This window comes from Mustela lutreola, chromosome 1 (genome assembly GCF_030435805.1).
Source record: "Mustela lutreola isolate mMusLut2 chromosome 1, mMusLut2.pri, whole genome shotgun sequence".
Taxonomy (NCBI): domain Eukaryota; kingdom Metazoa; phylum Chordata; class Mammalia; order Carnivora; family Mustelidae; genus Mustela; species Mustela lutreola.
Window position 1 is genome coordinate 287,113,077 of NC_081290.1, and position 27,834 is coordinate 287,140,910.

At 58.3% G+C, this 27,834-nt stretch overlaps 1 protein-coding gene across 12 annotated transcripts in view; it reads right to left on the reverse strand.

The window, feature by feature from the left end:
- The window catches only part of SHANK2 (SH3 and multiple ankyrin repeat domains 2), a 453,117-nt gene that overhangs the window by 126,503 nt on the left and 298,780 nt on the right, over window positions 1–27,834 (reverse strand). For all 12 annotated transcript variants that reach the window (XM_059150585.1, XM_059150583.1, XM_059150584.1 and 9 more), the window contains 2 exons: window positions 15,609–15,691; window positions 13,872–13,996 (listed from right to left, as the gene is read on the reverse strand). In XM_059150585.1, coding sequence (XP_059006568.1) covers window positions 13,872–13,996; window positions 15,609–15,691 — 208 coding nt within the window. The remainder of the gene's footprint in view (window positions 1–13,871; window positions 13,997–15,608; window positions 15,692–27,834) is intronic.

Consider the following 27,834-nt stretch of genomic DNA (forward strand, 5'->3'; position numbering starts at 1 on the left):
ATGACCTCCCCCTTCAAGAACTTCCCATCTGCTTAGGTGGCATCTCCCTGAACTACTTTGCTGTCTCCAGGTGGGCCTCCGGGCTGGGCGACAAGACCCACCCGCGAAAGACATGGCAGCGCCAGCAGTCCTCTGGCCCTGTGCCTGCCCCGAGAGCTGTGAGGGCCAGGGCAGGGCCCGTGGTCTTCCCGAGCCTCGGCTTCCTCGCTGGTGAATGGGAATGTCCCAGACCCGCCCTTGTGGGGACACGACTGTGATGGGAGGCATCCCCACAGAGCAAGGGCAGCAGCGGTCAGGGCGGCTCCCATGATGACTGTGACACTGGCTCTCGCAGCACATCCAACTCTGCCCAGCTGGCTGTGGGTCCCGGGGCCTGAGGGAGGGACTCTCCTTCCCTTGGAGCTGCTCCTGGCCCCCGCCGCCCCTCCTGGATGCTGTGACTCACTTCACTGGAGGTGACCTTCCCAGGCTGCCCCGTTTCTCCCACCTCTGGCCCTCTAGGCGGCCGCCCTCCAGTGGTCTCTGCAATGAGCAGCCACCAAGATCCACGTGGCTGCCTGCCTGCACTTCCTGCCCTAGAGTTCTCCTGGCCACGCCCCCAGCCGTCACCTGGCTCCTCTGACCTTGCCCTCCTGGGCCCTCCTCCTGCCTCAGCCTCTGCAAACCCAGGGTCAACGGGTCCAAGTTCCTCCTCAGCAAAAACCACCCCCATGCGAAAAAGCACGTCGAAGTGTGTCCTGCCTCCTCCAGGCCAAGGCAGTGACACCACAGCCTGGGAGATGTCCCCACCCCACCGAGTCCCCACCCCACCTCTCAGCCCTGCCCCTTGGTCAGGTGCACACTGGACACTAGGCAAGATGCTTTAGAGGAAGTCTCACTTCATGCTCACGCCGGCACTGGCTCTGCTCCTGAGCCCCTCCCCAGGAAGACCCTCCTCCCCTCCGGCCCCCACGCTCCTTCCCTGGCCAGCCCCCCTCAGTTCCTGTTGCAGGCCCCACCACGGAGAAGCTCACAGCAGGGCCTCCGGAGCGGTCACCTGCCTCGAGTACAGCCTGGCTCCGCCCCTCGCTTGCTGTGTGTCTGTGGGCAAGGGACTTCCCTCTCGGTGCCCCAGGCTCCTCTAGCAGAGTAAAGACCTGGTGGGACTGTTCAAATGAAACTGAGCACTGGGTGAGCTCCCTGCACGTGAAGTCCCCCGGGGGAGCCCGGCACGCAGGGAGCTGGAGAAACAGGAGCACCTCCCACCGCCGCCACCGTCGCCGGGGGTGACGTCATCGGCAGCCCCGGCACGCGCGGTCCAGCAGTGAAGCTGCCGGTGGCGTTGAGTTCTGTCTCTGTGGGCCGCCTCCCCGCCTTCTGCTCTCCCGTGTCTCCTGCCAGGTTGGGCCCAGAGATGGCCATTTCCGAGGGCCTCGCTGAACACCTGCTGTTCCCACCCCAGGCAGGGTTGGTGGTTTCCATAAACACAGAATTACTGTATGACCCAGCAAGTCCACTCGGAGGCGTGCTCCCCAAAGAACGGAAGCAGGGACTGCAACTGCGTCCTGGACATGCACGGTCATGGCTGGGTTATGCACCAGAGCTGGAGGTGGAATCGACCGGAACGAATGGGTACACGAAGTGTGGCTTTCTGCACACGATGGGGCATCGCTCGGTCATAGAAGGAAAGCAGCTCAGACACGTGCTCTCCCGTGGGCGAACCTTGAAAACATTCGCAGCGGCAGGAGCCAGGCACAAAAGGCCACGTGCTGCAGGATTCCACGCCTCGGGCATGTCCAGACAAGCAAACCCACTGAGGCAGAACGTGGACCAGCGGCTGCTCGAGGCAGAGGGTGGGGGAGGGGCTGGGAAGTCACTGCTACTGCGGATGGGGTAGCTCTCTGGGGCATGAAAACACTCAGAGTGCGAAAGGGACGACAGATGCACGACACCGGGTACACGAAATGCCGCTGGAACGCACACGGTCTGCGGCTGGATTGGGGAATTTCATGGGGAGTGTATTTCATCATGATGACAAAGATATACACGGTGGGGAAAGCACGTGTGTATGTACACGTGACCGAGTGTATCTGTAACAGGCACGTGGAAAGAAATAAAAACCCGGGAAGACAAACATTACAACGACCGTGTCTCCCGGCAGCATCACCTGACTCTTCTCTGGTTTGTCCGTATCCTCAGTTCTACCCGGGCGAGTGTGACCTACACCAACCCTAAAGAAAGAACACTCGTGGAAAAACCCATCACTAGGCTCACACGGGAGCAACGTTTACTCCCAGTCCCTAATATTTTCTGAAAGCAGAGGCACACATCCCCCTGGAAAGTCCGTGGGATTCGGGTGGGCACGGGGGGAGAGTTCTGGAACTTTAGGGGAGAGACTGGCTTAGTGCGGTTCTCTCTGATGTTGTCAGTCAGCCGGCCCCTGCGTCTTTGTCCAATTTTCAAGGTGCAGACTGTGGGGTCTGAGGGAGGTGGTCCAGGAGACACACGCCGCCCCCCAACATAGACGTTTCCAGCACATGGTCTTAGTGCGTCCTGCCATCCTCAGGGAGCCACCTAGCCTCTGGGCCCGACCCTGAGCTCACCAGGAGCTCACCCATTCCACCAACAAACTAGGCTCCTGCTTTGCACCTGACTCTGTTCTCCTGGGTGCTGGGATGAGGGCTCTGCCCACGGAGGGGACTCAGGTTCTGGAGGGGAGCTGTTCCTCCAACACATCCTGTGTCATGTAAACTCCATGTGTGGTGAAGCGAAGAAGAGAAACGTCCCTCAGTAGGGGCGAGCAGTCTGTGGAGGTTTGTGCCGTTCAGAGGAGGTCGGTGAGGCAAGGTTGGAAAGAGATGACCCGGGCAAAGACACGGCATGAGGGAACCGAGGGAGCAGGCCGGGGGTGGGGAGGGGAGGGCAAGGAGGCGGGGGGGGGGGTGCTGTAGGGCCTCGTGGCCATGGAAAGAACCGGATTTTACTGGACAGTGATGAAGGGAGTCCCCCTAGAGCTGGAAACGGAGGGCAGACTGGACAGCGTGGGCGGTGCGGCGGGGGTGCCGTGCGCAGGCCAGGACCTGGGACAGCAGCCCAGGCAGGGACCCGACTCTCATGTGACTTCTCACCTGAGCGTGTGAGCAGAAAGACGCTGGGTGGCACCAAGCCATGTGAGGGCTTTGTGACTCTGAGCTGCTATTTTGACCTCTCTGGGCTTCACCTTTTCCACCTGAGAACGGAGGCTGGTGTCCGAAGCCACCTGCCGGGGTTCCGGCGAGGCTCTGGGGAGGCAGCATGCTCAGAGCACGTGGCGTGTGCTCTGGGGAGGGACTGGCTTAGTGCGGTTCTCTCTGATGTTGTCAGTCAGCCGGCCCCTGCGTCTCTGTCCGCTTTTCGTCCAGTGGGAGAACGAAGCACAGCAGGAACAGGTTGTTGGGGAGCGGCAGGGATGTCGGTCTAATGCCCTTGCCTAGGAGAAACCCAGAAACTCCAGTCCCATATCAGGAGCCACAGGGCACTGGCCTGTCCTAGCACTGCCCTGTTTGGGCCCAGGGGTAACTGCGAATGGCGCTGGTTCCTGCAGGTCGCCACTCTCCTGCCTTCCCTCACTTACCAACCCCATCTCTCCAAAGCCCATGCTGGGCACAAGGGTCCTCCTGGGGCTCACACCTGACTTCAGCATGGCAGGTCCCATGGAGGAGAGGTTCCTGGGCGGTGGGATCCTGCCCTGGTCGGGAGGGAGGTCTGTCCTGGTCGGGAAGGCTTGTGTCCCTCCCAGGGCAGCAACCAGAGCAGCATAACAGTCACGGCCCCTCTCGCATGTGCGCCTTAGCTCCTGCCCTGCTCTTTCTATGCACCTCAGACTTACAAGCTCACTTGACCCTCAGGAGACTCTATGAGATCGATGCCTTTATTCCCACTTTGTAGGGAAGGAAATTGAGGCACAGAGGGGTTGTGTAACTTACTCAAGGCCACACAGGGCACAGGTGGGGCAGCTGGATTTAGACCCAGGAGGGCTATCTCCTAGGACCATGCCTTGAATGCTTGCTCTGATCTGCTTCTCGAGGACTGTGGGCTCTAGTCTGCCTCCACCTCCTTTCTTCAGCCACAGAAGTCCCTGCTAAAAGGCTCGAGTGAGCTTGCCTCCACTGACACAGTGAGGTCCTCATGAGTCAGCTCTGCATTAAGGCCCTCCCTGACATGGAGGCCCCGGTCTCTTCCTCCTTCCTGGGCCTCCAGACATTTCTCCCACACTTATCGGTGCTCCTGCCTCTGAGCTTTTCCTCTTGGCTGTGCCCTCCCCCCGCTCTCTTCCATCATTTCACAGATCCTGACTGTGTACCTGCCCTGAGCTGGGCTCTGGCTGGCCCCTTAGGTCGGTTCAGGCAGGGACAGGGACACGCATTGCGAATGGGTGTCTCGGGGACTGTCGGGGAGGGTTCCCCGAGGAGGAGCCGCCATGCAGAGATCTGAGGGTGAGCCAGTCATGCAGGTGGAGAGGGTGGAGGTGGGAGAGGGGTAATGGAGAGCATGAATGAGAAGCGTGAGCAAGTGCTGGGGGTGAAAGGAAGCGTGGCACCTTTGGGTGACCAGGGAGAGAGGGCCAGGGCTAACGCCCATCTGTCTTTCCAGGCAGGATGTGTGTGCCACCTCCCCAACCCATCCTTTCTTCTCTGTCCTGGCCCTGAGGCCCAACAGAAATTTCTGGGCTTCTCTCCCCACTCCACTTGGCCTCTCAAGGGCAAAGATGGCCTCCACTCATCTCCGTGACTGGGGGCTGAGCACAGAGGAGGTGCACGGAAAAGTCTGTTATAAGAAACCGAAGGTCCCAGCCCGAGGGAGCTGGAAGTTTCACCTGAGGGTGATTGATCTCATAGCACCAAAGAAAGGACACCACTCAGGACTTCACAGCATCAGAGGCTAACCCTGGCCTTCCCCTTCCTTCTCCTTCCCCAGTCCTTCTCTTTTTAACTCTTCTTATCATCGGCACGCACGCACCTAATTCCCAGGATTGACAAACTCCGTCAATTAGAAGATCCGACAGGGCATTTAGCGTGAGGCCTTCCTTCAGTTCATTTGCCAACCTAACTGCTTGTATCATGAAACGCCCCACAAAAGGGCGCTGCAGTCAGAGACAAATCAATGCTAACGAGAGCCTGCTGAGCATACTGGGAGGTGAGTGAGTGGGAGGAAGGGAGGGGAGGAGGGTGGGCAGGTAGAGAGGACCCAGGAGGGCTCCTTTCACGGGAGTCAAGAGGCACATCAGAGAACCCTGCACCAGAAGCTCTCAGCTCACCATGCCTCCTGCAGACCTCACCGCACGTGGACTGGGGCTGGGTCTACAGCATCCTCCTCAGGCTGAGGAAGATGGTTGTAAGATTATGTCTCCGGGACTTGAGACTTGCCCAGGGCATCAGAAAGATGCAAGGTTGGGAATCAGCTCTCCCTGTGGGGCCCTTAGCTTCCATGTAATCTCCATCATCTGCAAAAAGGGCATAGATGTCTGCTTCCCAGGAGTGTCCGTCACTGAACACAGATTCTGGGGCCTCTGTCAAGCATCAGGCATACACTGGGAGCTGGACACACAGTAGGGACCAGATCAGCAAGCTCTCCAGCCTTCAGGGAGCAGGTGTCCGCACGAGGGAGACAGCTGATCGCTCAACACACATGAGGATTCTCGTGGTGAAAGAAGCACACAGTGGAGTGTCAGAGTCAGGGCAAGCGCAGGGGGCCCAGGGAGGCCCTCTGGGAAGGTGACATGTAAGCCCAGACCTCAGTGATGAGGGGAAGCTGCCTTAGAGCACAGGATCCTGCAGCACTCAACCCATATTGGTCCCTTCACCCCTCTTTACAGGAGAGATTTCCCCACCAAGCAGACACAGACAGACACACGCACTTAATAAGAAGCTGTGGTACCCAGGAAGGCCAAGGAAATAGGATGCAGGGGTGTGAGGAGAAGGGAACAAGAGAGGAAGCACCAAGAACTCCCATCAGGCCTTTTCTCCTGGGGGGGGGGGGGCATCCTTCCAGCCCTCAAGTTCAGGCCAGAGCAGGAAGAGTTTCAGCACCAAGGAGAGCTCCCTGGAGAGGTTCAGCACTACGGAGAGCTCCCGCCACCGACCAGCCGTACAGAGATGCCCAAACTTAAACTGACAGTCCAGGTCCTCCCTGGACTGGACCCAGTCACCCCCAGCTCCATAACATTCAACCACTCCCAAATTCACCTTGAGCCTTCCTGACACCCTAAGCTCTCCCTGGGACCCTCCTGAGTTCTGCCTATAGAAACCCCACGTACCACAACTGAGCATGATGCCAACACCATCTCTTTAACAAAGTCCTTCTTCAGATTTACCTTGGGGCCTTCACCATCCCCTGCTTTTGCCCCCTTCCAGACTGTGAGTTCCCAGAGGAACTGAGTCAGATTGATGTCTTTTTTCCCCACAGCACATACTAGCCCGGTGCCTGAATGAAGTTGCAGAAATGACTTGTACGACTGCTAACGACTGCCGAGATCTCATTCTGCCAGGAACCATGCTATGTGCTTCAAACACATTTTTATTTACAGTTTAAGAAACTGAGGCCAAAGGATGAGCGATGGGCCCAAGTTCACATTCAAATAGTCCAGTGACAGGCTGGATTCAAACCCAGGTCACACTGCACAGCCAGTGCCCTTGACCGTGGCTCCTTTTTGTCTCTATCCAACCCAGTGCACTGCCATCTGCCAGGCCTACGGAGCCTTGAGCACAGCAGCCACGGTCCCCTGAAGTGATTCTGAATCTTTTTTTAGCCTGAAATTGAAATCACTGATGCTTCAAATTAGAACCCCAAAATGAATGAGCCAAGACTTCAGATTTGCAATAGCTAAGATGCCCGCATCTACCTTCTCAGCAGGATTTTGGGCTCCTCCTCAGCCTGGACCACCTGTTCCCAGTCAATATGGAGCACAAAGTGAATGATTCTCTAGGCGCAGAAGGGGCTATGGTTAGCTATGTGCTGGAAAGGGGTCCAGGATCCTATGCTCTGCCCAGAGTAGGGCCTCTTTAGAGCCCTGGAGAGCAAAGACCCCAGTGCTAAGAGATCCACATAGCAAAGATCCCAAGGCTACGAGCCTTGGAAGGGCACAATCGTTTGCCATGGGTGCTGGCATTGTCGGAAGGCAAGAAACAAACACATCTGCACTCCTCTGTGCTGACTTTTATTTGCTACTAAAGAATGTTTTGCAATCATCACTGAGAAGTGGACTGGAAGCTTAGAGCCCAGCAAGGCTGGGCAGGGGGATGGAGAGGTAGGTCAAGATGGCCACACTTACCCCCTGCATTAAACCAGCTGCCGGCAGCCCAGGAGCAGGGGTGCTAGAGTAGGAGGCTGGTTGGCAAGCCCCTGGCCTTTTTCAAAACGTGTACAGCAAGAAGCCACAGAGCTTCAGAAGTCCTCCACACTTGGAGAGACCCCAGATGGCCACTGGGTGCTGCTTATCTTGCATGTGAAACCAACAGACCTTCACAACTGAAGCATCAATGACTGAAAGTCGGGAATTCATGGGCCGCCCTCACTTCCTGCTAATATCAGCCGGCATTGGGTCTTAACTTACTTACTGCACTAAAAACTCATTTAAAAGTATGTAAACAAGATGTTAAGAATTTGGGGGATGGGGAGGGTAGAGTTCCCAGCTTGGCCATGCAGGCACCAGGCTATCCCAAAAGGCAAGGCAGAGAAACCTGAGCTGGGTCTTGTGACTGAACAAGTGGATGGAAGGGAGGCCGGCACCGCGGGAACCACAGCAGGGCTCTGGCCTCAGCCCTGGGATTTGTGGCTGGAGGGCAGAATGGGAAGCGTGGGGAGAAATTCCAAGATTGCCCAAAAGCCAGACTCATGCCAGAACAGAACTGAGCAAGGCAGTGAGGGAGCGCCCTGGGAGCAGAGGTTCAAGCCAAGTCTGGAGGTGTGCTTGCCAGGGGTACTTGGGGCTCGGGGGTGGGGCGGGGCAGGCCCCTGCACCAGCTGCTCTGTTGTCCGCAGAGGCACAGAGACGCTCCGGCCAAGGCACTCTTGGCTGGAATGTACTTGGCACGTGATGACTCTATGTGCCTGGCCCAAGGCAGACGTGCTCTGTAACGGCTCCATGCTTGAGACGGTCCTGGTAATGATGCGCCTGCCGTGACTGTAACTTATGACGACTTGCTCTTATTACTTGTTCAACTCCCCGTCACTGCTTCCCTCTGCTCAGTCAGGCATCATGAACGGCGATCAAGGATGTGATGATCCTCGACGGTAAATGCTGATGAGAATGTCCACCCTGTGCCCAGCACGGCTGGCCCTCGGCTTGCTCTTAACCAACAAGACCAAAACTCACAGCAGCCCACGAGCCCAAAAATCGTCTTGGTGACTGAATCCTCACAACCACCCATCTTGTGGATGGGGACCCTGAGACCCAGGAAGCCCGCGCTGACCAATAACGTGCAGAGCAAGTGACAGCTCGGCTGTAACCTGAACTCTGTCTCCCCTCCTTTGCACAAATTAATCTCGAAGCTGGGGGAGGCTGGCAGATTACCACGAGGCTTTCACACCTGTTTGTAGCTCCAGCCTGGTTACAAGTAATAGTTCAGGCAAGCGCGTGCTAGAACCCATGTTGCGTTTCTCAAGTCCCGTTCTCAAGAGAATGTTTCTGGAGTAACATTTTATAAGATACTCAGACGGTCTCTCAGGAAAACACTGGGGCACCCCTCTTAGCGGCCTCACTTCAGTGCAAACTGAGATTATAAAACAGTTGTAGGCCATCACTAGTGCAAGCATTTAATACGAGGAAAAGTAATTAGCAAACTCAAGCATCGCTTTTCAAGGATGAAAGATATTGCCGCCTGCCTTAATTGCAAGGGAAAACTTATTTAGGGAATTAACACAAAAACGAGATTGGCCACTTCAGGGCTAAGAAAACAATCACAAAAACCATAGGGGCCTCAGGCACGGTATCAGGTTGGTGAGCAATGGCCCCAGGAAAATAATTAACACCCAGGAAAGTGTTCTCGTCCCGAAAGCAAACAGCAACACCTTGGCCACGGAGGCTGAGACACCACTCAGCTGTGTATGACAGCTTCTTCGAGGGAATCACTTTCTATTTATGAAATTAATACCTGTCAGAAAAGCGAATGCTGTCACTCTGGAAAATCTGAGAAACAGACAAAGGTCTGATCAAAGAGATGATGATCACACACGATCCCATCGCCCAGAGGTTAACGGTTCCTTTCCTATGCCCCCACCCCCACCCCGAGGCCTATTTTGGGGAGAGGTGGTATGATTTAGATGGTATTGTGCAGATGATTTTCACCTGATAGAAGGTGATCAGTTCTCATTAGTATCGAGAACTCCTTGCAAGCCTCACTGTGAAATGCTTTCTTGGGAATCCGTGACAGACACCCGAGGTCCCTTCACCATTTCCCTGTGGCCCCATCCCCTGATTCCCTCTGTTACACTGTGGTCTCCACTCTGCCTGTTTTCAGATCGTTCCCTCAGAATGGATTCCTAGAGGTAAAAACCCCTGATGTGGCTTTACAGCTCTTACGACATACTGTCACAGCGGTTTCTAAAAAGTTGATGGCGATTTATTCTTTCACGTAACGACATATGAGCACTGTCACCGGTGATGGGTAGAGTAATTAAAAAAAAAAAAAGCATTTGGTAATTTGAAAATAAGAACTGGCAGCTCATCATCTGTTTTCTCCTTCCCCTCTGCCCATTTAGACATCGACCACATCAAAGCGATACTCGGGACTCTCTGGGCTCTGGCATCATGGCGTCAGGCGGCCCCGGTTGGAACGCCAGCGTCTCCGGTCCACGATGCCGGGCAAGTCGATTTCACCGCCCTGTGCCTGGTTTCCTCATCGGTACCACGGGGAGGGCAACAGATACCACTTTCTGGGCTTATGCAGAGGGTCAGGTGGGACTGTGGGGTGCCTGGGCAGATAGACCCTCAGTCATTATCAAGAGGACATGGGCCTTGGTTGTGTCTGTCGCGAATGTAGTTTGCCCTTTTGAGGTTTACTGTTTAGTTGAATCAGGGGTCATTCTGGAGATAGAGGACATTTTTGTTTAAGAAAGTGATGCAAGCAGGAAAACTTGGGTTTCCGGAGGGGGAGCTTGGGGAGGGAAGACAGCCCCGTGTCGCGACAAGCAAACGAGGGCAGGACCTGCTTCTGTCCTTCAGCCAGAATGCCAGTGAAGAGGTTCAGGAAGCCCACACGATCAGGCTAGCTGGCCATCACCTTGCCTGATACGAGAACCCTGGGCGGCATCACCCAAGTGCCCTAAAGACGTGACACCCAAGTTCCTGCCTTGAGACTCTGACTCCGAAGGTGTAGGCTGGCCACCGAGTCTCTGTAAATAGGACAGGTGGCTCTGATGCCCAGCCACACGTCACTGGGTGAGCCCGACCTGCAGGTCACCAAAGAGACATCCCCAAACCTCCATGTCTCCTTGATTACTGGATGCAGACCTGTCATCTATGAGCCATCCAGCTCCTCCTCATGCCTGCTCGCGAGGGGCCTCTCCTGCCCCATCTCATGGGGGTGGGGAGACCTAACCAAGAAGATCTCCAGGAAGAAGCAGAGGACGTCTTCAACAATCTGGCTGATTCTCCCCCTAAACTCTATGCTTTCAATTCTCTGACAAGCTTCTATCATTATTAAGCTCAGTTCGAACTGGGTTTCCTGCTGTAACCAAAAGGGATGCGGGCCTTTAGCATTCCTGGCTGGTGGAGTCCCCGTGCTTACACGTGATGTACAGGGAAAGGAAACCTTGCTCCGACTCCCCTGCTCACTTCTCCCCTTGGCCTGTCACTGCCACTGGGACCCACTTCTCTTTAAGCATCGCTCTCCCTGGAAGGACTCTGCCCCTACTTCCCTGCCCTCACCCCTGCCTCCTAACACTCTCTGGGGAAGCCCCAGCAGCCCCAACCATCCAGAGGATTTCAGCAAATCAGGCTGATCTGAAAGTAGTAAATACACATGGCCTACGGGGCCCCCAAGTTCAAGTGCCCACTCCTCCTTCTCCGCTTCTAAAATGAGTTTTAATGGCAAGTTACTGGCGCACTAGGACCCATTGATCTCACTGTAATTCCTGGTTTCATGAGAACCTTTTACAAGGGACTCTACTCGAAACTTTTGCGTTGCGGCAGAAGCAGGGTGTGGTCAGCAAAGAGTCCCAAAGACAAAGGAGCAAAGTCCTCCCCAGTGCTAAGGCAGGAGGGACATAGAGTCGGAGGGTAAGCACCCAAGAAAAGCACACATGACAGGAGACCCTTCACGACAGGCGACAGTGATGCCAGCAAGATGACTAAGTCCGAGAAGGGAGAGGGGAGTTCAGGACTCTGAAGAGGGAACATCCCCATCAAGAGTTGCCCCTGGTCTCCACATTCAAGCTGCAGCATGTGTTTTTAAAGGGAATGGAAACAACTGGCATGTTTGGAGCTCCCTTCCAAGAGCAGCGAGAGACGGAGCCGGCACGGAGGGATACGGGGCGACGACGACAATGTGCCTGCCCTGGTGACCTCTGCCCACGGGACCCCGCGCTTCACCAAGGCTCGGAAACCCCGTCAACTCCAGGGATGGCTTCTGGCCAAAATGCAGATTCGCCCGAGACCCACGCGTGCATGGAGAACCCCCCTCCCAAGGTTGAAACTTTTCAACGGAAAATGTGGAAAACGTCTGCTGGGAAACGACGCATCTCTAAGGCTGTGAGGGATTTCGCTTCTCCAGGGGTGAAGTCCGGCAGCAAGGAGAAGGCATCCACGCAGTCTCATCAAGCACCTAAGGGAGACTTTCTGAGTCCCCTGAGTCGCCTTGGAAATGCACTGGGTGGGGCAGGCTTCCAAGGGTCCAACCCCCTGGCCCCCCGTTTGCATATGGGCCCTAGTAAGCAGCCCGGGGTGGCTGTGAAGGGCTCAGCCCTCCTGCGGGTCTTTGGGACACAGTCATGCCCACACGGCATTACTGCATCTCAGGCCCACCACTCCTAGAAGCCCGGAAATCGGAGGTTACCTCGGACGAAAACCTGTCCCCAAATGGCAGATGCATTTGCACATCAGAGGTTAAAAGCAACGTCCAAGGAGGGGCTTTGGCAGCAGAAGCGCAGGCACCCTTCCTGCCCCAACTTCCACGGAGGCATCCATCGGAGAGGGTGGCCGGCCTCCTCCACCCAGGCCGGGCGTGCGCTGCGGGCGCGTCCACCAACCCCGAGCAGCTCGGCTTCCCTGCGAAAGGCCCAGCGCGCGCCCCGAGGCACTCCCTCCTTTCCCTTACTGACTGGTTCATCCAGGGAGCCCTCCAGTGAGCCCAACGGTGGGCCACACGCTTGCACGTGCAGCCTTCAGTTATTATTTAAAGCCAAGAACCAGTCTTGCCTGTGTCAACCTAGTGACAGCCTCTGTCCCTGGGTCTGTCTCTCTGTCACACACACACACACACACACACACACACACGCGTGCGCGCGCACGGTGAGGAGACTTACATCACAACTCCATCCTACAGAAGATGATTCAACCAGTCTCTGCATTTTCGTGAGGTTACAAATCGAGTTAACCCACAAGAGCACTGCAGGTTCCGGTCTCCACCGTTCTGGGTAACGTACCCAAGGCGTCAGCCGAACCAGGCTCTGATGGGTCAGGAAGAATTTAAATGTAGCTTTCAGAAAATAAAAGCGAGGCCAACACAAGATACCTGGAAGAAGGTAAAGCACCTTCTCCATTTTCCGTGGCTCGCTCCCCCTCCAGCGTATCTCCTGGGTTTCCTTCGGTCCACCAGGCTGGAGAGGCCCTAAGGAAATCATGAGCCAACCTGGGCTCAGCAGCGCCCCTGAAGCTCAGGCAGAATGAGGAGACCGGCCTCCAGTGCCCGGCTCGCCAGGGTCTGGGTCTTCAGAATGAGCAAGTGTCCGGCTGGCCCAGTGGCGGGGCCTCCCCGTCCCCACTCCCTTCCACCCGTATGTGCATTTCCAGAGCAGATGAGACACGGCGCAGGGTTAGTGTCGTCGAGGGATGCTTTCCCAAGAAACGTGAACTCCCCAGGAGGGCCCTGGAGGGAGCCAAACCCTTTACAAATAATTTTTCCAGGGTACAACGTGCTCTTTCACTCTTAATGTTTCCAAAGAGTAACACGTTCCTTTGCACAACAAGATTGAAAGTAGCACCTCAACCCGCAAAAGGCAGGGAGCTCAGACGCGCTGGGAGCTCGGACGCCTGCACATACCACATTGCTGACCCCAGCCAAGCTCAAGAAACACGGGCACTTGTGTCTCACGGGGTTCCTTCAAGGAAGAGCATGCTCCCTTCACCTCAAGCGAAAGCTGGTTTTCAAAGCATCTGGATCTCGTAACTTCCTTTGTGTGCTCTCTCGCGCGTGGCAACTTGGTCCTTGAAGGCCAGCGTCTGCCAGGCCACTCACTGCAACTTGCAAATCAACGGTCTCTCAGCCACCAAGGTTACAGACCTCAAGCAAACAAGAGCCACAGCACAGCGCTCTCCGTCCGGCCCTTAAGGCACGAGAAGGACAACGGCCCCAAGCAGTGTCTATTCCTATAGCTACGGAACCCCACGCAACATCGTGGCAATCCTGTGTCTCTTCCTTCTGTCTTCTACTTCAAGACCGACAGCCACTTCCATGAACATCTCCACCTCCCAAGAGTTACAGCCAAGGCCTTCAGACAGTCCAAATGCACAAGTCCACCGGAAATGGCATCCCCAATGGATGGACCAGGAAGCAACCCATGAACGTGGGTCCATGGCAGCCTCCGTGAGGCCCCCTAGATCTGGCTCCATGGCCACGAGCCAAGACCACGGACGCTAACCCTAAGAGAGGCGGCGCTCTCCCCAAGCGGAAAGATACAAACACCGGTGTCCCTACCTCAATCAGGAAGTCCCCGGTCCTCAGTCCGGCTTGCCATGCCACCCCTCCTTCATCCACGGACTCCAGGTACTGCAGGGCTGGGAATGCCGGCGTTGGCGTGAATTCTTCAATGGGCGTATCGGCTGGGAAGACAAGGGATACTTCAGTTCAAGCCTGGGTGACGTCTCCGGGTGGGGAGCCCCGGCCCCTCACGGGCCCCTGAGAGAAAGGGGGCGTGTGTGTCTCCCGTTGGAAGTGGGTGCTCGGGCCCGCTCTCCCCTGGGAAGGGCTTGCCACTCACGGTCATGGCCAGCACCAACTCGAGCCACGAAGCCAAGTGGAGCTTGGTGCTACCATGTCTCTTGGCCTTTTCGAAACCACGAGTAATGTGCTGTGCATGTCTATACGTACACGCCTGTCATTTTCTTTAAAAGCATCAGTGACTAAACATTTTCAGTTCTAAAAATGGACGAGTCCCCCCATAACCACACAGAGCTCCGGAAGCACCACACGGAACCACTTGCCAAATTCCCAGCTACGGAGACTCGCAACCAAGGGAATTCAACTCGGAGCATGGACAGATCACAGTGCTGACCCAGTGGGTGGCTGCGGATTGGGAACCTGCTTATGAATTCTGTCTACAGGGAGCCCGGCTCCCGGCGACCACTCTGCGGCCAGCACCCACGGGAAGGCTGGGCCCCCGCTCCTCGGCCAAGAGAGCCGTGGCTTGTGGGCCCCACACAGCTGCTGAGCAAAAGTCCAGAGCAAGAGATGGACTGCCCTGGGTAGTTCGGAGCGGCCGGGGGTGCGTGGGTGGGAAAAGGAATATGACCCCAGCAGGGGGAGGGGCTAGAACATCACTCAGACGGTCACGGACATGGACACACACACACACACACACACACATGGGGACAGATTCTTCCTTCCTTTCTCTCTGGGCAGATGGCTCCCGGCCAGCCCGAGTTTCGGGCAGGTGGGGCTCCCACCCAGGGCAGGAGGCCCTTCCTAGCTCAGGTGCAGGACCCCGCACAGCACAGAGCCCCTGACATGGAACTTACACATGGCTTACCCACACACGCGGGGGACAGATGTCTCCTCTCACGGGGAGCTGATGCCATTTTGTTTTCTTTTGAAAGGGAAGCCCCCAAGTGAAGGGCCGGTTGGGGGGGTGCACGGCCGTAGAATGCGTTCCCGGAGCCCCCCACCCCAGGCCACATGACGTGTACGCTGCCGGCTCAGTCCACGGCAGAGGGGACCATCTTGCCACATTTCCTTTGCAAAGTCACCTTAGAGGCGGGCACACAGGCGCCTGCCGCACTTGGAGCCGAAGCCCACTCCCAGAATGGGGCAGTTTCGAGACAGCCGCAACTCAGCACCGGGTCATTGTGGACACCTGAGACCAGGAGCTCCAAATCTAGCTACAGTTGCACTGAACTAAACCACAAAAGATACATTAAACCCACGATATTTTTTTTTTTAAGGTGGGGGGAGGGAGAGAGAGCGAGAGCTTGAGCTCGCTTGGAGCAACACTGTGTACAGAAAATTGAAAATATTCCTTAAGGAAGCCCCGATGTTTTCTGAGTAAGGCGAAATATGTTAAAGAACATGGTTGTCTAGCAACCAAGTGCCCCCAGGAAGAAGGCTTCCTTCTGAGCCGGGGAGCGTTTTCATCCGGCGTGCACACACACACACACACACACACACTCACACTCGCACAACAGGGGGTGCTCCCAGGCCGGCAGCAGCGGCTCTTACCTTTCGCCCCTCGGAGCACGAATCCGAAACCCTCATTGTCCTTCTTCTGCAGGACCACGGTCTTCTCCTCAATAACGCAGTCACTGTAGGGAGAATTCCGGGGATAGCGACCATTACTGTAGCCCGTCACCATCACCGTGGCCGGTGCTCCGCCGGGGACGTTCATCATCCTGGCCGTTAATCACCCGGCTCGCCGGATCCAGGCAGCATGGAGGAAACTAAGCAGCACAGGGAGCAGGAGGCGCGGAGGCAGCTGGGGGGGCCGGCGAACGGGATAGGCGGGCTCGGCACAATGGGGCTGGGGGGGGGGCAGGCAGCGCCGGAGCTGAGCGAGCGAGCGGGAGGAAGGAGTCAGGCGTGGTGGGGAGGCCGCCGAGCCGTGGCCGCACGGGCTGGCTCTGGGCACCCAAAGGCAAAGAAAGTAAGTGGCCCGGAGCCCCCGGGGGGCAGGGCCACCAGGGCGCCCGGGCCGACGCGTCTTCCAGGGGGGCCCACTGAAAGCGGCCAGAGGAGAAATGAGGCAGCAGGTTTTTCTTCTTCTTCTTCTTCCTGAAGGGGTTTTCAAAAATCAGATTCTATTTGCTCTCCGCACGAGCCGGAGCCGAGACGCAGCGACCCCTCCCTCTCGGTGCGAATGAATGTGGTGTCCCCACCATCACCGCGGGGCCCACAACGCCACGGCTGCTGCTCGGCGCCATCCCGCACAGAGGAGCCGCAGGCTGGCGGAGGGGGCGGCCGGGGTGCTGCCGGGGGGCGGGGGCTCCCAGCAGGAGGAGGCAGGTCACTCCGGCGACACCCAAGCCACCAACGGCATGGCCTCCCGCAGGGGACGACAAGCCGTGGGGACAGGGAGAAGGGGGCTCAGGGGTGACCCTCCTTGAGAGACCACCTAAAGCCACACCGCCTGCCTCTTGGCACAGCATTTTTTTTTTAAAGGAAAGAAACGCGAAAGCTCCAACTTTGCTTCAGCTGCCAAAGCCTCCCATCACGCACAGTAAGGGCGCTTTGCCACATGACTGTCCACCCCCAGAGGCACCCGGGGGCGCGGGACGGAAGTGGACTTCCTGGCGGGCCGCGGGGCTAGACGGTGGCCCTCCCCACCTCCCCCACCTCCCAGGGGCGGCATCCCCTCCCCCCGCCCCCAGGACTCGCTGCTGCCCCGGAAGTAAGTCGGCAGCTGGAAGGCCAGGCCACTGCGCAGGGAAGGAGGAGGGGCGGGAGGGAATGAGGAGAGGCTTTCTCCAGGGTCCTAAGGGGCTGGTCATGCATGGGAGGCTGCGGGCCACAGGTCCTGAGGAATTCAGCAGTCCCGGTCCTCAGGGGGGGCAGGCCAGGGGACGCAGCTGGCAAACAGTGGGAGCAACGGGCAGACAGGCTGGAAGTGACAGACAACTGAAGGTCAGCTTTGCCCAGCACCAGACTCACAGCCCGCAGGGAGCATGGGGCCGCAGCGTGCAGCCCCCCGGGAGCAGCTTAGCCGACCCAGATTGGGCCCCAGGAAGACAAGGGACAGGGGTGCTTGGACAGAGCGATGGGCTGCCAAGAGCTCTTCAGGGCCCAGATGAGGCAGGGGAGCCTCAGAGAGCTTGGGGGACACGGCCGGAGAATGCACACGTGGCCTGACCTGCTCTGAGCTCCTGGCCTTGCGGCAGACAAGCGTGCAACGGAACTTGTTGGGGTGACCCTGTCTTCCAGCTAAGGGCAGGCCGAGTGCAGACACTACTTTCACAGCCCACAGCCCGCACAGTCTGGGATGACGGGTTTAGGGTGGTCTAGTACTCGAGGAGGGGCTTTGTCCCGGTGCTCTTGCTCTGCCTGCTACCCTGGGCACAGGGAGCCCTGGCTCTGGGAGCCGGGCCGTGACCATGAGCCCCTGGCTCAGCCCGCTGAAGCCCGTCAGAAAGGGGACTCAAGCAGGGTCAGGAGTCAAGGGCCCTGGGAGCCTCTGGGCAGGGTCCCACGGCTGGCCTGGCCAGTGGTAACGGGGATCCCTAAACCTCTAAGACTCGCCCTCGCATTACAAGGCATCAAGAAGCCACGCACCTCCCGGGGTACTGTGAGGTCAGATGGGGCGATTCCCAGGGAAGTGCGGTGGGCCGGGGGAGCCCCAGGGAGCCGTCAGTGGCCCACAGAAATGGCAGCAGGCTGGTGCTTAGCCAGGATCTGGGGGACCACAAGGCAGGAGGAACTGGAGGCAGGTGGAAGCTCTGTGGTGAGCAGACCCTCTGCCCAGCCGACCACCTTCCTGTCTCCACAGCCTCACCCAGCCAGGACGCAGACCTGGACCACCTGCCAACGTGCCTCGCTTCCAGCTGGACTCCTCAAGGGGGAGGGCCCTGGCCTTGTGGCTCCCTGGGGCCCCGGCCGCTGTGCCCCACTTTCACCCTGCACCGCCCTCGCAGGAGTAGCCACAGGCAAGCAGCCCCCGAAGTGGATGCCTGCCCTGCGGTCCTGGGCCCCATCTCCCATGGGCGCATAAGCAGCCCCCGTCCCCACCCCTTATCTTGTATTCCAGGCGGCGGCCCTACTATGGGTCAACTCTCGGCGGGACCAAATGCTGCCTCGGGCTTCGTGTGGCTCGCAGGCAACCGTATGTTTCGTGCCGGCTGTGCCCCGACAAAGGGGAACTTGCCGGGGCCGTGCAAGGCTTACACAGAACTCAGCTCAGATCCCAACTGTGCTCGGACCCAAGGTCACTCTGACCTTCACACCCTCAGTGTCCTGCTCTGCACAACGGGCTGAGGGGCAAACCACGCCCTGCAGACTGAGGGGAGTTAGCGACAGAACCCCCCGCAGCCCAGGCGCGCAGCACGGGTTAGTGACGGCGACCCTACTCGGAGAGGGTTTGCTCGTGCCAACCTCTCCCTCTTCTTCTCCTTCCTGGGACCCCCCTGGGCTCCCGAGCCCACAGCGACCCCGGCCAGTTAAGTGGAGACAGTGGTATGTACCTGGGAGGCACTTTGGGGAACAACCAGGACAAGACCCCGTAACGGGGAAACGGCCCTCTTGTGCCCATCCCCCGGGAGATGTGGGTCCTGGACGGCACGACCCTGGACACCCACAGGGCCCAGCACAGGGTGTACCCACTGCGACTGTGGGCTGCTGCAGGACAGGGGTGAACACGAGGTGGGCGTCAAGCCTGGGTGTGTCAAGGGAGGCGGCGGAGGAACACTACCGGCCGTGAAGGGTGTCTATGCACACGCCTCCCACCCGGACAATCCCGGGGTGCTGGGTCGCACCCAGAGGGCAGGAGCAGCTCAGCACAGTGGGGCGCCTCCCGCATGTGGCGGGCTGGGCCCGGGCAGCCCGAGGCACAAGCAGGAGGGAAGTCCCAGGCGGTCAGAAGAGAACGGCCTTTGTAGCAAACCGTGGAAAGCGGCGGGAGCTCCGAACGCGAGCATCGCTCCCTTGAAACAGGAGCTCACGTCTAGTTTCATCCGAACGACACCAGCGCGCAGCACTCCCTCTACCCCGCAAGTCAGACTGGGCATTCCCACCCCCCGGCCTCCGGGAGGAACCTGCCTGAGACGAGAAACTGTCAGGAGGCTCCTGAATCTGGTTTATGATCTAAGAGTGGTCTCAGGCCGACAGACACGGCCACCCGCAGTACCTGCGGCCGCAGCCCCAGAAACCAGGGGCCACGCGGCCTCCTCCTGGCCGTACACCACCAGCCGCACTCCCCAGATGCACATCAAATGCCCTGGGAGCTGCCCGCATGGGGACACTGCCTTGGTGCCTACATGGGTCCCCTGCTGCTGACCTGGGGGCCACCTGGTCCCCAGGGATACAGCCTGGTGAAACCAGAAGCCCAGCCACAGTGATTAGCCTGCACCCCACTTTGGATCCGCCCCCACCCCGGACCCCAGTCGCTGCCTGCCTTCCTGCAGCGCCCCCCCCCCCCCACCGGCTTGTTTTCATTCCCTGAAATGCTCTACTGTTGGCCTTGCCTTTCACCTGAGTGCCCCCACATGGGCCCTTCGTGCCTCACTGCCTTGTGCTCCGCGTTCCCTGGGCCTGCCATGCCCTCCCAAAACTGGTCAACTCACAGGCTCTCAGCCCTGGGCCGAAGCCACCCCACACCCTCCCAACGATGGTCAATGTCACACCTTCTCTCCCTGAGGGTGTCTTCCAGCCAGGCCCAAGCCTCTGAGGGGACCCTTCTCACCCACTAACCCATCAACCATGGGCTCCTTGGGAGCAAATGACAGTGCCTGGTTCCTCTCTGAATGTCCCTAAGTGCACGATGTTCCTTCTTAGTGAGATTCTACCTGGGTTTGCTGACTACACACACACACAAATGCAATCTAGCTGTGCTGTCTTCAGACGTGTTTTCTGAGTGGGGTGGAAAGGCACTTTAATGAACACAAAATGTACCCTTCTTTGCCAGTTTCCTGTAGCAGGAGCTACAGAAGGCAAAGCGTGCAGGCATCGAGCCCCACCAAGTACAGTTGGGCAGGCTGTGCATAGTGCAACTATAAAGGCTACCATTTACATGATGACCATCAAAGATCCCCATATTTATTATGGTTATTTTGGCACAGACAGAAGTAAAGCGCCTTGAGGAAGGGGCAGGCAACCTTCACTAGTTCATACAAAGATGGAATGTAGGCCACTGGCTGCTTTGAACAATGTGAGAGGCAGCCACTGAGAACCACATCTACACTGGGAGACGGCTCCGTGTCGAAGTTCCCCTAGGAGCCACATGGTAGAGACCATGAAAGGTTTCCATGCTCTCACTCAGCCAGCAGTCCCACTGCCCACCACAGTCAAGAGGTCACTGAATGTCCCTGGAACGAGACAAGAGGATGATGGCAATCAGGACTGGCCACACAGTGCTCCCCAGCACCCCAGCCGGGACGAACACACTCCCGGTGTCTGCCTCTCGGGACCACAGGTGTCCAGGCATCCATGGTTTTAACTATGGCCGGAGGTCCACTTTCTCCTGGCAGCACCCCCACCGGCCTACAGGGAAGGCCGTTCCCTTGGTCCAGAGGCAGCAGGTGCCAGGCAGGAGCACTGGCATTTAGGGTTTGTCAGCCCCAAACAAGCTCCCTTGGAAGTGGTGCCTGGTCCTGGAGGAACCAGGAGAGCCGCAGGAAGCCAGGCCTGGGGCGGCCGAGATGTGTGAGCACCAGGCCCCGGGCTGGCTCTGCCTGCCTTGGCTCTCATGGGAAGGATCACAACGGGCATCTGAACCTTGAGCACAGGGACTGTTGGGGTAGACCAGATGGCTTCCCCCAGAGCTATCCGGGTCTGGACATCAAGTCAGACAGCTACATTTCTCCCCTGCTCCACAGGGGCGGGGTTTTGGTGCAAGGCTGAAAGTCAGAAGCAGTCAGGACCAGGAGCTGAGGCAGCCACAACTCACTGAGTACCTACTCTGTGCCAGGGATGGACTGCATGCTTGGCACTTAGCAGAGACCAAACTGGGCCCAGTCTGGGCCTTATGGAGACATGTGGTGCGTTGAATGGCGGCCTGCAGAAGTCAGGTCCTGACTCCTTGGACAAACAGGGTCTTTGCAAGTGTACTTAGTTAAGGATCTGAAGATGAGGTCCGCCTTGCATCTAGTGAGGGTCCTTAAACCAATGACTGGTCCTTATAAGGGAAAAGAGAGGGAGATTCGGGGCACAGAGGGATCTCGGTCGGAGAAGCCAGGTGAGGACAGACAGTGGCAAGGATTGGGGGACGCGGCTGCAGACCAACAAGCACCAAGGATTTCTGGCAAACGCTGGAAGCCAGAAGAACTGGGGAAGGACCCTCCCCCGGAGCCCTCGGAGGGTCACAGCCCTGCCGACACCATGAGCTCAGACTTGCAGCCTCCAGAACGGGGAGAATGCATCTCTGTCTCCACAGCCCATGGTCATTTGTTGCAGAGGCTGCAGGGAGCTCTCGCAGCGGCAAGTAGGAAGGCAGCCTCAGGAGTGTGTGGAATACGGTGCGGTGAGAACCAGGCTGGGGACTTCCTGGAGGAGGAGGGCTGACGCAGGAGCAGGAGCGAATGGGTCAGGAGGCTGGAGAGGTAGGAGGGAGAGGAGAACATTCCAGAAGGAGGTGGAACCACGAGATAAATGCTCTGAGGCACATCATGAGAGGCCAGAGAAGACAGTCACATGGGGCCTTGGGTCCTGCCCACTCGGGTCTGCGGTCTGAGGGATGCAGCTAGGCAGTGAGAGGCTGGGGTGCCGGCCCAGGGCGGCCCCTGCTGCTCACCAGTGTTACCCAGGGTGGCTGAAACGAGCCACCACCACAGGTCCACTGTCTTCCGTAGCCCTTCGTGGCCAGGCCTGCGCCTTGTTGCAGCGACCCAGAGGTGACCAGCACGTGGCCGGCACACATGGCAGGAGCGACCACGTCCCGCGGAAATAATTCACACCCAATGTCTGTGGCTGCCGCTGGCGACACCTGTCCTAAGCCACCAGCAAGAACCGGGTCAGACGAGGCACCAAGGCAGGAGGACACCGCGCCCAGAGTCAGCGGGAGCGGGCGCACGCAGACACCGGGACGTGCCGGGAGCCAGGCGTGTTGACCCCTTCGGGGTCATGGGAGCGGGGGGAGGGGTGCAGAGCGCCGGCCGGGAGGCAGTACGGACGTTTCAGCCAGGAGGCCCTGCAACCCAGCCCCGGCGGCCTGACGCTTTGCGGGGCCCCACGGACGTGCTTGTGACCTTGGAAGGCAAACTCTACCGGCTGTGGGGTCCGAAGAGCAGACAGCCACGTGCAAATCGGCCCGCGCTGGATTGTCTCCGAGACCTAACGTGGGGCCCGCCTCACGGCTCACCAAGGTTTGTATCCACAAACCTATCGCCGCACGCAAACACCAGGGGCCAGTCCGATCTTCTCAGCTGGACGACTCTTTGGGTAAGTGGCCGCGGCAAGGAACTCACAGGACCCTCGGGGGAATTACTCACAGTCTTTGTTCAAAGACAAAATTCCCCAGATGGTAGCAGAGTTTGTCCCTGGGGAGGTCCACCCATGCGGGCCGTGCAAACAGGTGGCGGGTCCTGGCTGGGGCCGCTGGAGCAGCGGTGGGGGTGGGGCGGCGGAGCCTGGGGACCCCCCCCCGCCGGGGACTCCTGTTAGGGAGGCTGGTGCACATATCGTAAGAAGCGGCTGTGGAGGGAGGGTCCCCGCCCTCTCCAGGGCAGCGCAACGGAAGCCAGAGAGAAGCCTCGTCTCGGTCACTCCCCCAGTGAACGCGTTTCGGTGACAGCCTGATGCAGGCAGGAACTGGGACACTATTAGAAAGAGAGACCTCCAGGGATCAGGAATGACAGTGGCTGTCCTAGAAATTTCCGGGCTCTGCCAATCAGGAAGGATGAGGCGACACACAGAGCCTGTCAGCTCCTCTGAGGGGGGTGCCGGTGGCCTCAACAGGTGTCCCAGCTGGGCAGAGATGCCAGGCATGGGCAGGTGGCCCAGATCGCTGTGGCGGCTCTGGCTGTAGGGCAGCACAGAGGGCCGCTCTGCGGGCGGGCAGGGGCAGAGCCGGGGCTCATCCTCGGGAAGGTCTGGCAGTCGCAAGCAAGCGGCGAGGGCGGGGGGGCCGTGTTCCCCGAGTCATCTGTCACTTGCTGCTGAGCTAGTGCCTCTCAGCCCTGTCCACACACGCTGGCAGTCCATGCAGCCCCCTGCCTGCTTCCTAGCCAGGAGGTACTTGGTGCTGCCGTCTTGCTGCCCCCCACCCCAGCCCACGCCCCCACACAAGCAGGAAGCTGCACGGTTCCCGGTGAGATGAAGCCGTGCGTGCGATGCCATCTTGGTGTTCCGTGGCCCGAGCTGTGCACGGCGTCACATGCAGGAAGTTAGGAGTGGGGACAGTTCACTCCCAGATGACGCTACCCCGGGATCCTGGGAGCCCATCTTGCTCCACGGGCGGGGAGGCAGCGTCCTTTCATGGGGCACCGGTGCGGACATAGGCTCCGTCCCCACGGAGCTCACACACCCACTCAGCAGAGACGGGGGATCCGCGTCTCCAGATCGGCAATTATGAAAACACCCTGCCTGGCGTGTCTCCTCGTTGCTAACGTGATAAGCAATACAAGTTTTTCCTAATAGAAGCAATAATGTGCAAAGAACTTGATTCAAATTAAATTGTCTCATTACTTTGTAATAAATCACCCCAAAGCATTTCCTGAGCACTGCCAGGCGTGTTACCTGCCAACGGCAGCTGCTGGAGAAGACAAAGATGCGGCCGAAATGCGTTCGGAATCAGGACGGGAGGTGATCGTCGCTGCCCGAGGGGGAAAGGGGATGGGGTGTAAAAGGCGAGACGGCCTGTTTCCTGTTCCTGTTCCTGCTCCTGTTCCGGCCTAGGAACGGGAAAGACGTGGCTGGAGGCGGGGACCCCAGATGGAAGTGGGACTTTGGACAGGCCCCTCACCAACACTGGGCTTCGGTTTTCCCGTAAGATGCAAAATTGGAACCTCCCCGTAGCTGCTGACCTGATGCTGGTCCTTCACGGTGCAGGGTCCGTGAAGCTGGAGGGGAAGATCTGGCCAGGGCCACACGGCTCAGCCACCGCATGCCTGACTTGTCATCCTTTGCCTTTGGTCCTAAACTGAATATTCTTTAAAAACAAATAAACAAACAAAAAAAAAACAAAAAAAAAAACCCACCCCAAAAATCAGGGAAACCGCACAACAGCCTGACATTTTGCGAGGAGCGCGGAAAGTGGCTGTTTGTGACTTTTCTTCCTGCGGCAATGGCAGTGGGAGGAGAGGCCTGCCCCATCTGTTGGTCTTGAAACTTGCCCAGAAAGACCACGCCACGTAGGCTGTGGGGCAGGCCGTCCCCAAGGCCCTCAGGGAGCAGTGGACAGATATCGTTCACAGCTCTGACTGGAAGCCGCATCTTTTCGTGGGAGCCAGACCGAACGTAGGTACCACTCGGTGCTCCTGGCTTTGGAGAGTGGGCTGATCTGGGGCTGGGTGAGGGCCTTGGGGGCCCAGCTGGCCAGTCAGATAGCACTGACCCCTAAGGGGAGGGAGTGACACACCCAGGCCAGGCCCCAGCTGGAGGGTAGGGCCTGGCCATTGCTACCATCCAGCCTTTTCCCACAGAACATCTCGTTTCTCTTCCCAGGGCTAGTGCTTATAGAAGAGGTTGCCTTCACTGAAGGTTCCCAAAGTTGCTCAGAGTATGAAGTAGACACATATTCATGTGGAGCACCTGCATACGTCCTTCGAAAGGGGCTCTGCAAACATTCTAGAACAGGGGTTGATGAACTCTTTCTGTAAAAGGCCAGAGAGTAAATATTTCCAGCTTTGCAGGCTCTGTGGTTCCCGGGTGCAGTGACCCACTCTGCTACTGGTGGCTCAAAGGCAGCCATGATGCTGTGTAAATGACCGGGTGGGGCTGTGTTCCAATAAAGCTTTATTGACACAAAGGGGCAGGGGCCGGATTGGGTCCTTGGGCCACAGGTTTTAGAATCATGGTCTAAATGTTCTAAAGACACTGGACACTAATGATGCGTGTATGTGAGTGACACAGAACTCCCCTGTGCCCACGCGTCATAAAAGCCGGGAGAAGTCTTCGTCCCACACAAGCCATACTTGTGTCACTGTCCACAGGTACCAATTTTGACACAACAACTGAGCTTCAGAAAAGACCCAAGGAAAATGCTTTTGAGAAATGAGGTCATCCACCAGATGCCCTAGAAAGATTCAGGAAGGTGGAATGAAGAGTCCTTCCTGGAACACAGACACACGCCCGTCCTGATGAGCAGAGCCAACCCTAAGGAGGCCCAGCTTCGAAACGTCGGGGCTTGAACGCGTGTGTGAATGTTCTACTGCTGAAAGGGCGTGCTTAGCTAGGGAAGTGCTTCCCAATTTGCATCTCAATTACCGGGCCAGGAGGGGGTCTTGGAACACGCTCTATGTTCTTGCCGTATGCCGAACTCCTATTCATTCCTCAAAGTCCACTTCAGTAGCCACCAACTCTAGAGAGCCCCGTCTCCCCGACCCCTGCAAGCCAGGCTCCTGGTGCTCACCCCAGTCGCTTCCCACAACAGAGGCAGGAAGAGCCAGAGACTTGCTCTCAGCCTCCCCTGTCGTTGTGAACGGTCACAGGACATGGTTTGGGGCTGTGAGACTCGAAGGCAAGATTTTCCTCGTGGGAGAGATTTAGAGTGGGGGCTTCCTAGTGCCTTTTCCTCCCCTTAGTCTTTGCTCGGGATCTGCTCTGAGGGCATGACCCTCAGAGCCACGGCCGCCGTCTTGCAGCCACGAGGGAGAGGCCAAGAGGCTCCTGGAGATGCTGCTGAGCCTCACGGTGGACCCTAGACGTATCCTCCTTCAGGCCTGCCACGGACGCCCCAGCCACCGTGAGCGGGCTCCTGTCCTTCGCAGCCAGAAGCTTCCTAATGGGCATCTGGGGGCTGGAGCAGGGGGCGGGGGGAGGCTGCCTGACAACGAGATCTGAGCAAATGACCAGAATCTGGATGCTGAGACTTTCCGGTAAATCAAGCCTCCTTCAAGCTCTGCTTTGGGCGGGAGAGACGCATCCAGACCCCTTCTTCTCCAAGGGCTGCTCATTAGCCGCAAGGGCTCAGGATGCCCTGGAGACACGCACCCGAGGCCTCGTGCCGCCTTCCACTTCCCCGGGGAAGATTTAATTACAGCCCCTCATCGCCGATGGACTCGGTCTGGAAAGCAGAGGCCACAGCTGGATGGTCATCTTGATCTCGGCCACGACTGGCGTGCCGTCGACCAGGCAAGGACTCCGGAAACACCCCAGCGGCTCCTCGGTCCCGAGGCCAAGCTTGTGCGCCGTGTGGCGGGGACAGACAGACACAGCGCACGTGGGAAATTTCTGAAGCTGCCGCCAAAGTCGAGGGCGTTAGATGGAGGAACTGGACCAGCCTCTGGCCCGACAGAAGGGAAATGGTGGGCTGAGACCTGCACCCAACCAAGTCGAACGTGGTCGGCCAATGGGATTTTGGTTCTGGAAAGCGACCAAAACGGGAAGTGCCTGCAGCACGGCTTGTCTAGCCAAGCCCCGTGCATCTTCCTCTTGAAACCAGCAAGTGCCACAGAGACTTCCCCCTCCTCCGAGTCCCAGGACACCAGGTGCGCCCCCCTCGACCGCCGCACACGACCATGGGTGTCCTCCTGGCTGTAGTCCAGCCTTGCATGCCCTTGACCTCCAGGGCTGGCTGGCGCAGGGCTCAGAAGTCAGGCTGCTCCTGGTCGGACAGACACTCCGAGCTTCGGTCCGCAGAGGCCGCTGGTGCTGACACTCACTTCTGCCGCGAGCTGCTCCCCGAGGAAGATGCGAGAGCAGAGCAGGCGCTTGTCCCCAGTTGTGTTCCTTTTCCATGCGGGACGTCCCCCTCCATCTGCTCCCTGCCACACCCGTGCCTGCCTTCTTGGGGCATTTCCCACGGCCCCCAGACAGCGCTGTCGGAGCCCCGCGCTGGCAGATCCTCCGGGGACGAAGTCAGCCGGCCGCCAGGCTGCAGATGGTCTGCGTCTCCAGAGGGCTTCCTGGTGTCTCCCCTGAACTCCCCAGGACTTTGGGATTTCCTGATTGCCCCCACCCCTGCCACATGCCTCATTATTCTTTATGAAAGCTGGAGCCCCAGCACACGGCCGGCCATTCCAGGCCATCCGTCTCGTGGGGCTGCCAACCTGCTCCTCACCCCTCTGGTGACGGTCCGGTGGTTCCCAGCCTGCCCCAAACAGATCCCTTCTTGACCACAATCTGGCTTCCAGGGGCTTGTCTCCAGGGCCGGGCTACATCTGTATCTGTCTTCCTCCCTCCCTCCGTCTTTAGCTAGCCAGCCTGGCGTCTGCCCCCCATGTCCTCCCCACTTTCCCCAAACGCCCCAACACTGACCCTCCTCAGCCAGAGGATCTCGGGATGTCTGAGTTTATCAAAGCAGATCCCAGCCGAATGACCCTCATGAGAACTTCCCTCCCTCCTCCCCTCCCCCACCCCACTCCTGAGAAGACCACCACCGCGCAGGAGCAGGTGCCGGGACGCGCTGCTCATCCCGAGGTAGACATACAACAGCCCCGTCTGCACAGCCGGACATTGTGTGAAGCCCCCCCAGTCATTCCCGCATGTCGCAAACGTAGGAGGGAGGCACCGCGTCCTTCCCCACTTTACAGACAAGGCAGCTGTGGCTCAGAGAGGTTCGGGGACGAGCTGAAGGTCACACAGCTGGCGCGGGGCGGAGTGGGGTCTCTAGAGTCCTGCTCTCGCCTGAAAGGAGCCAAGTCCTGCC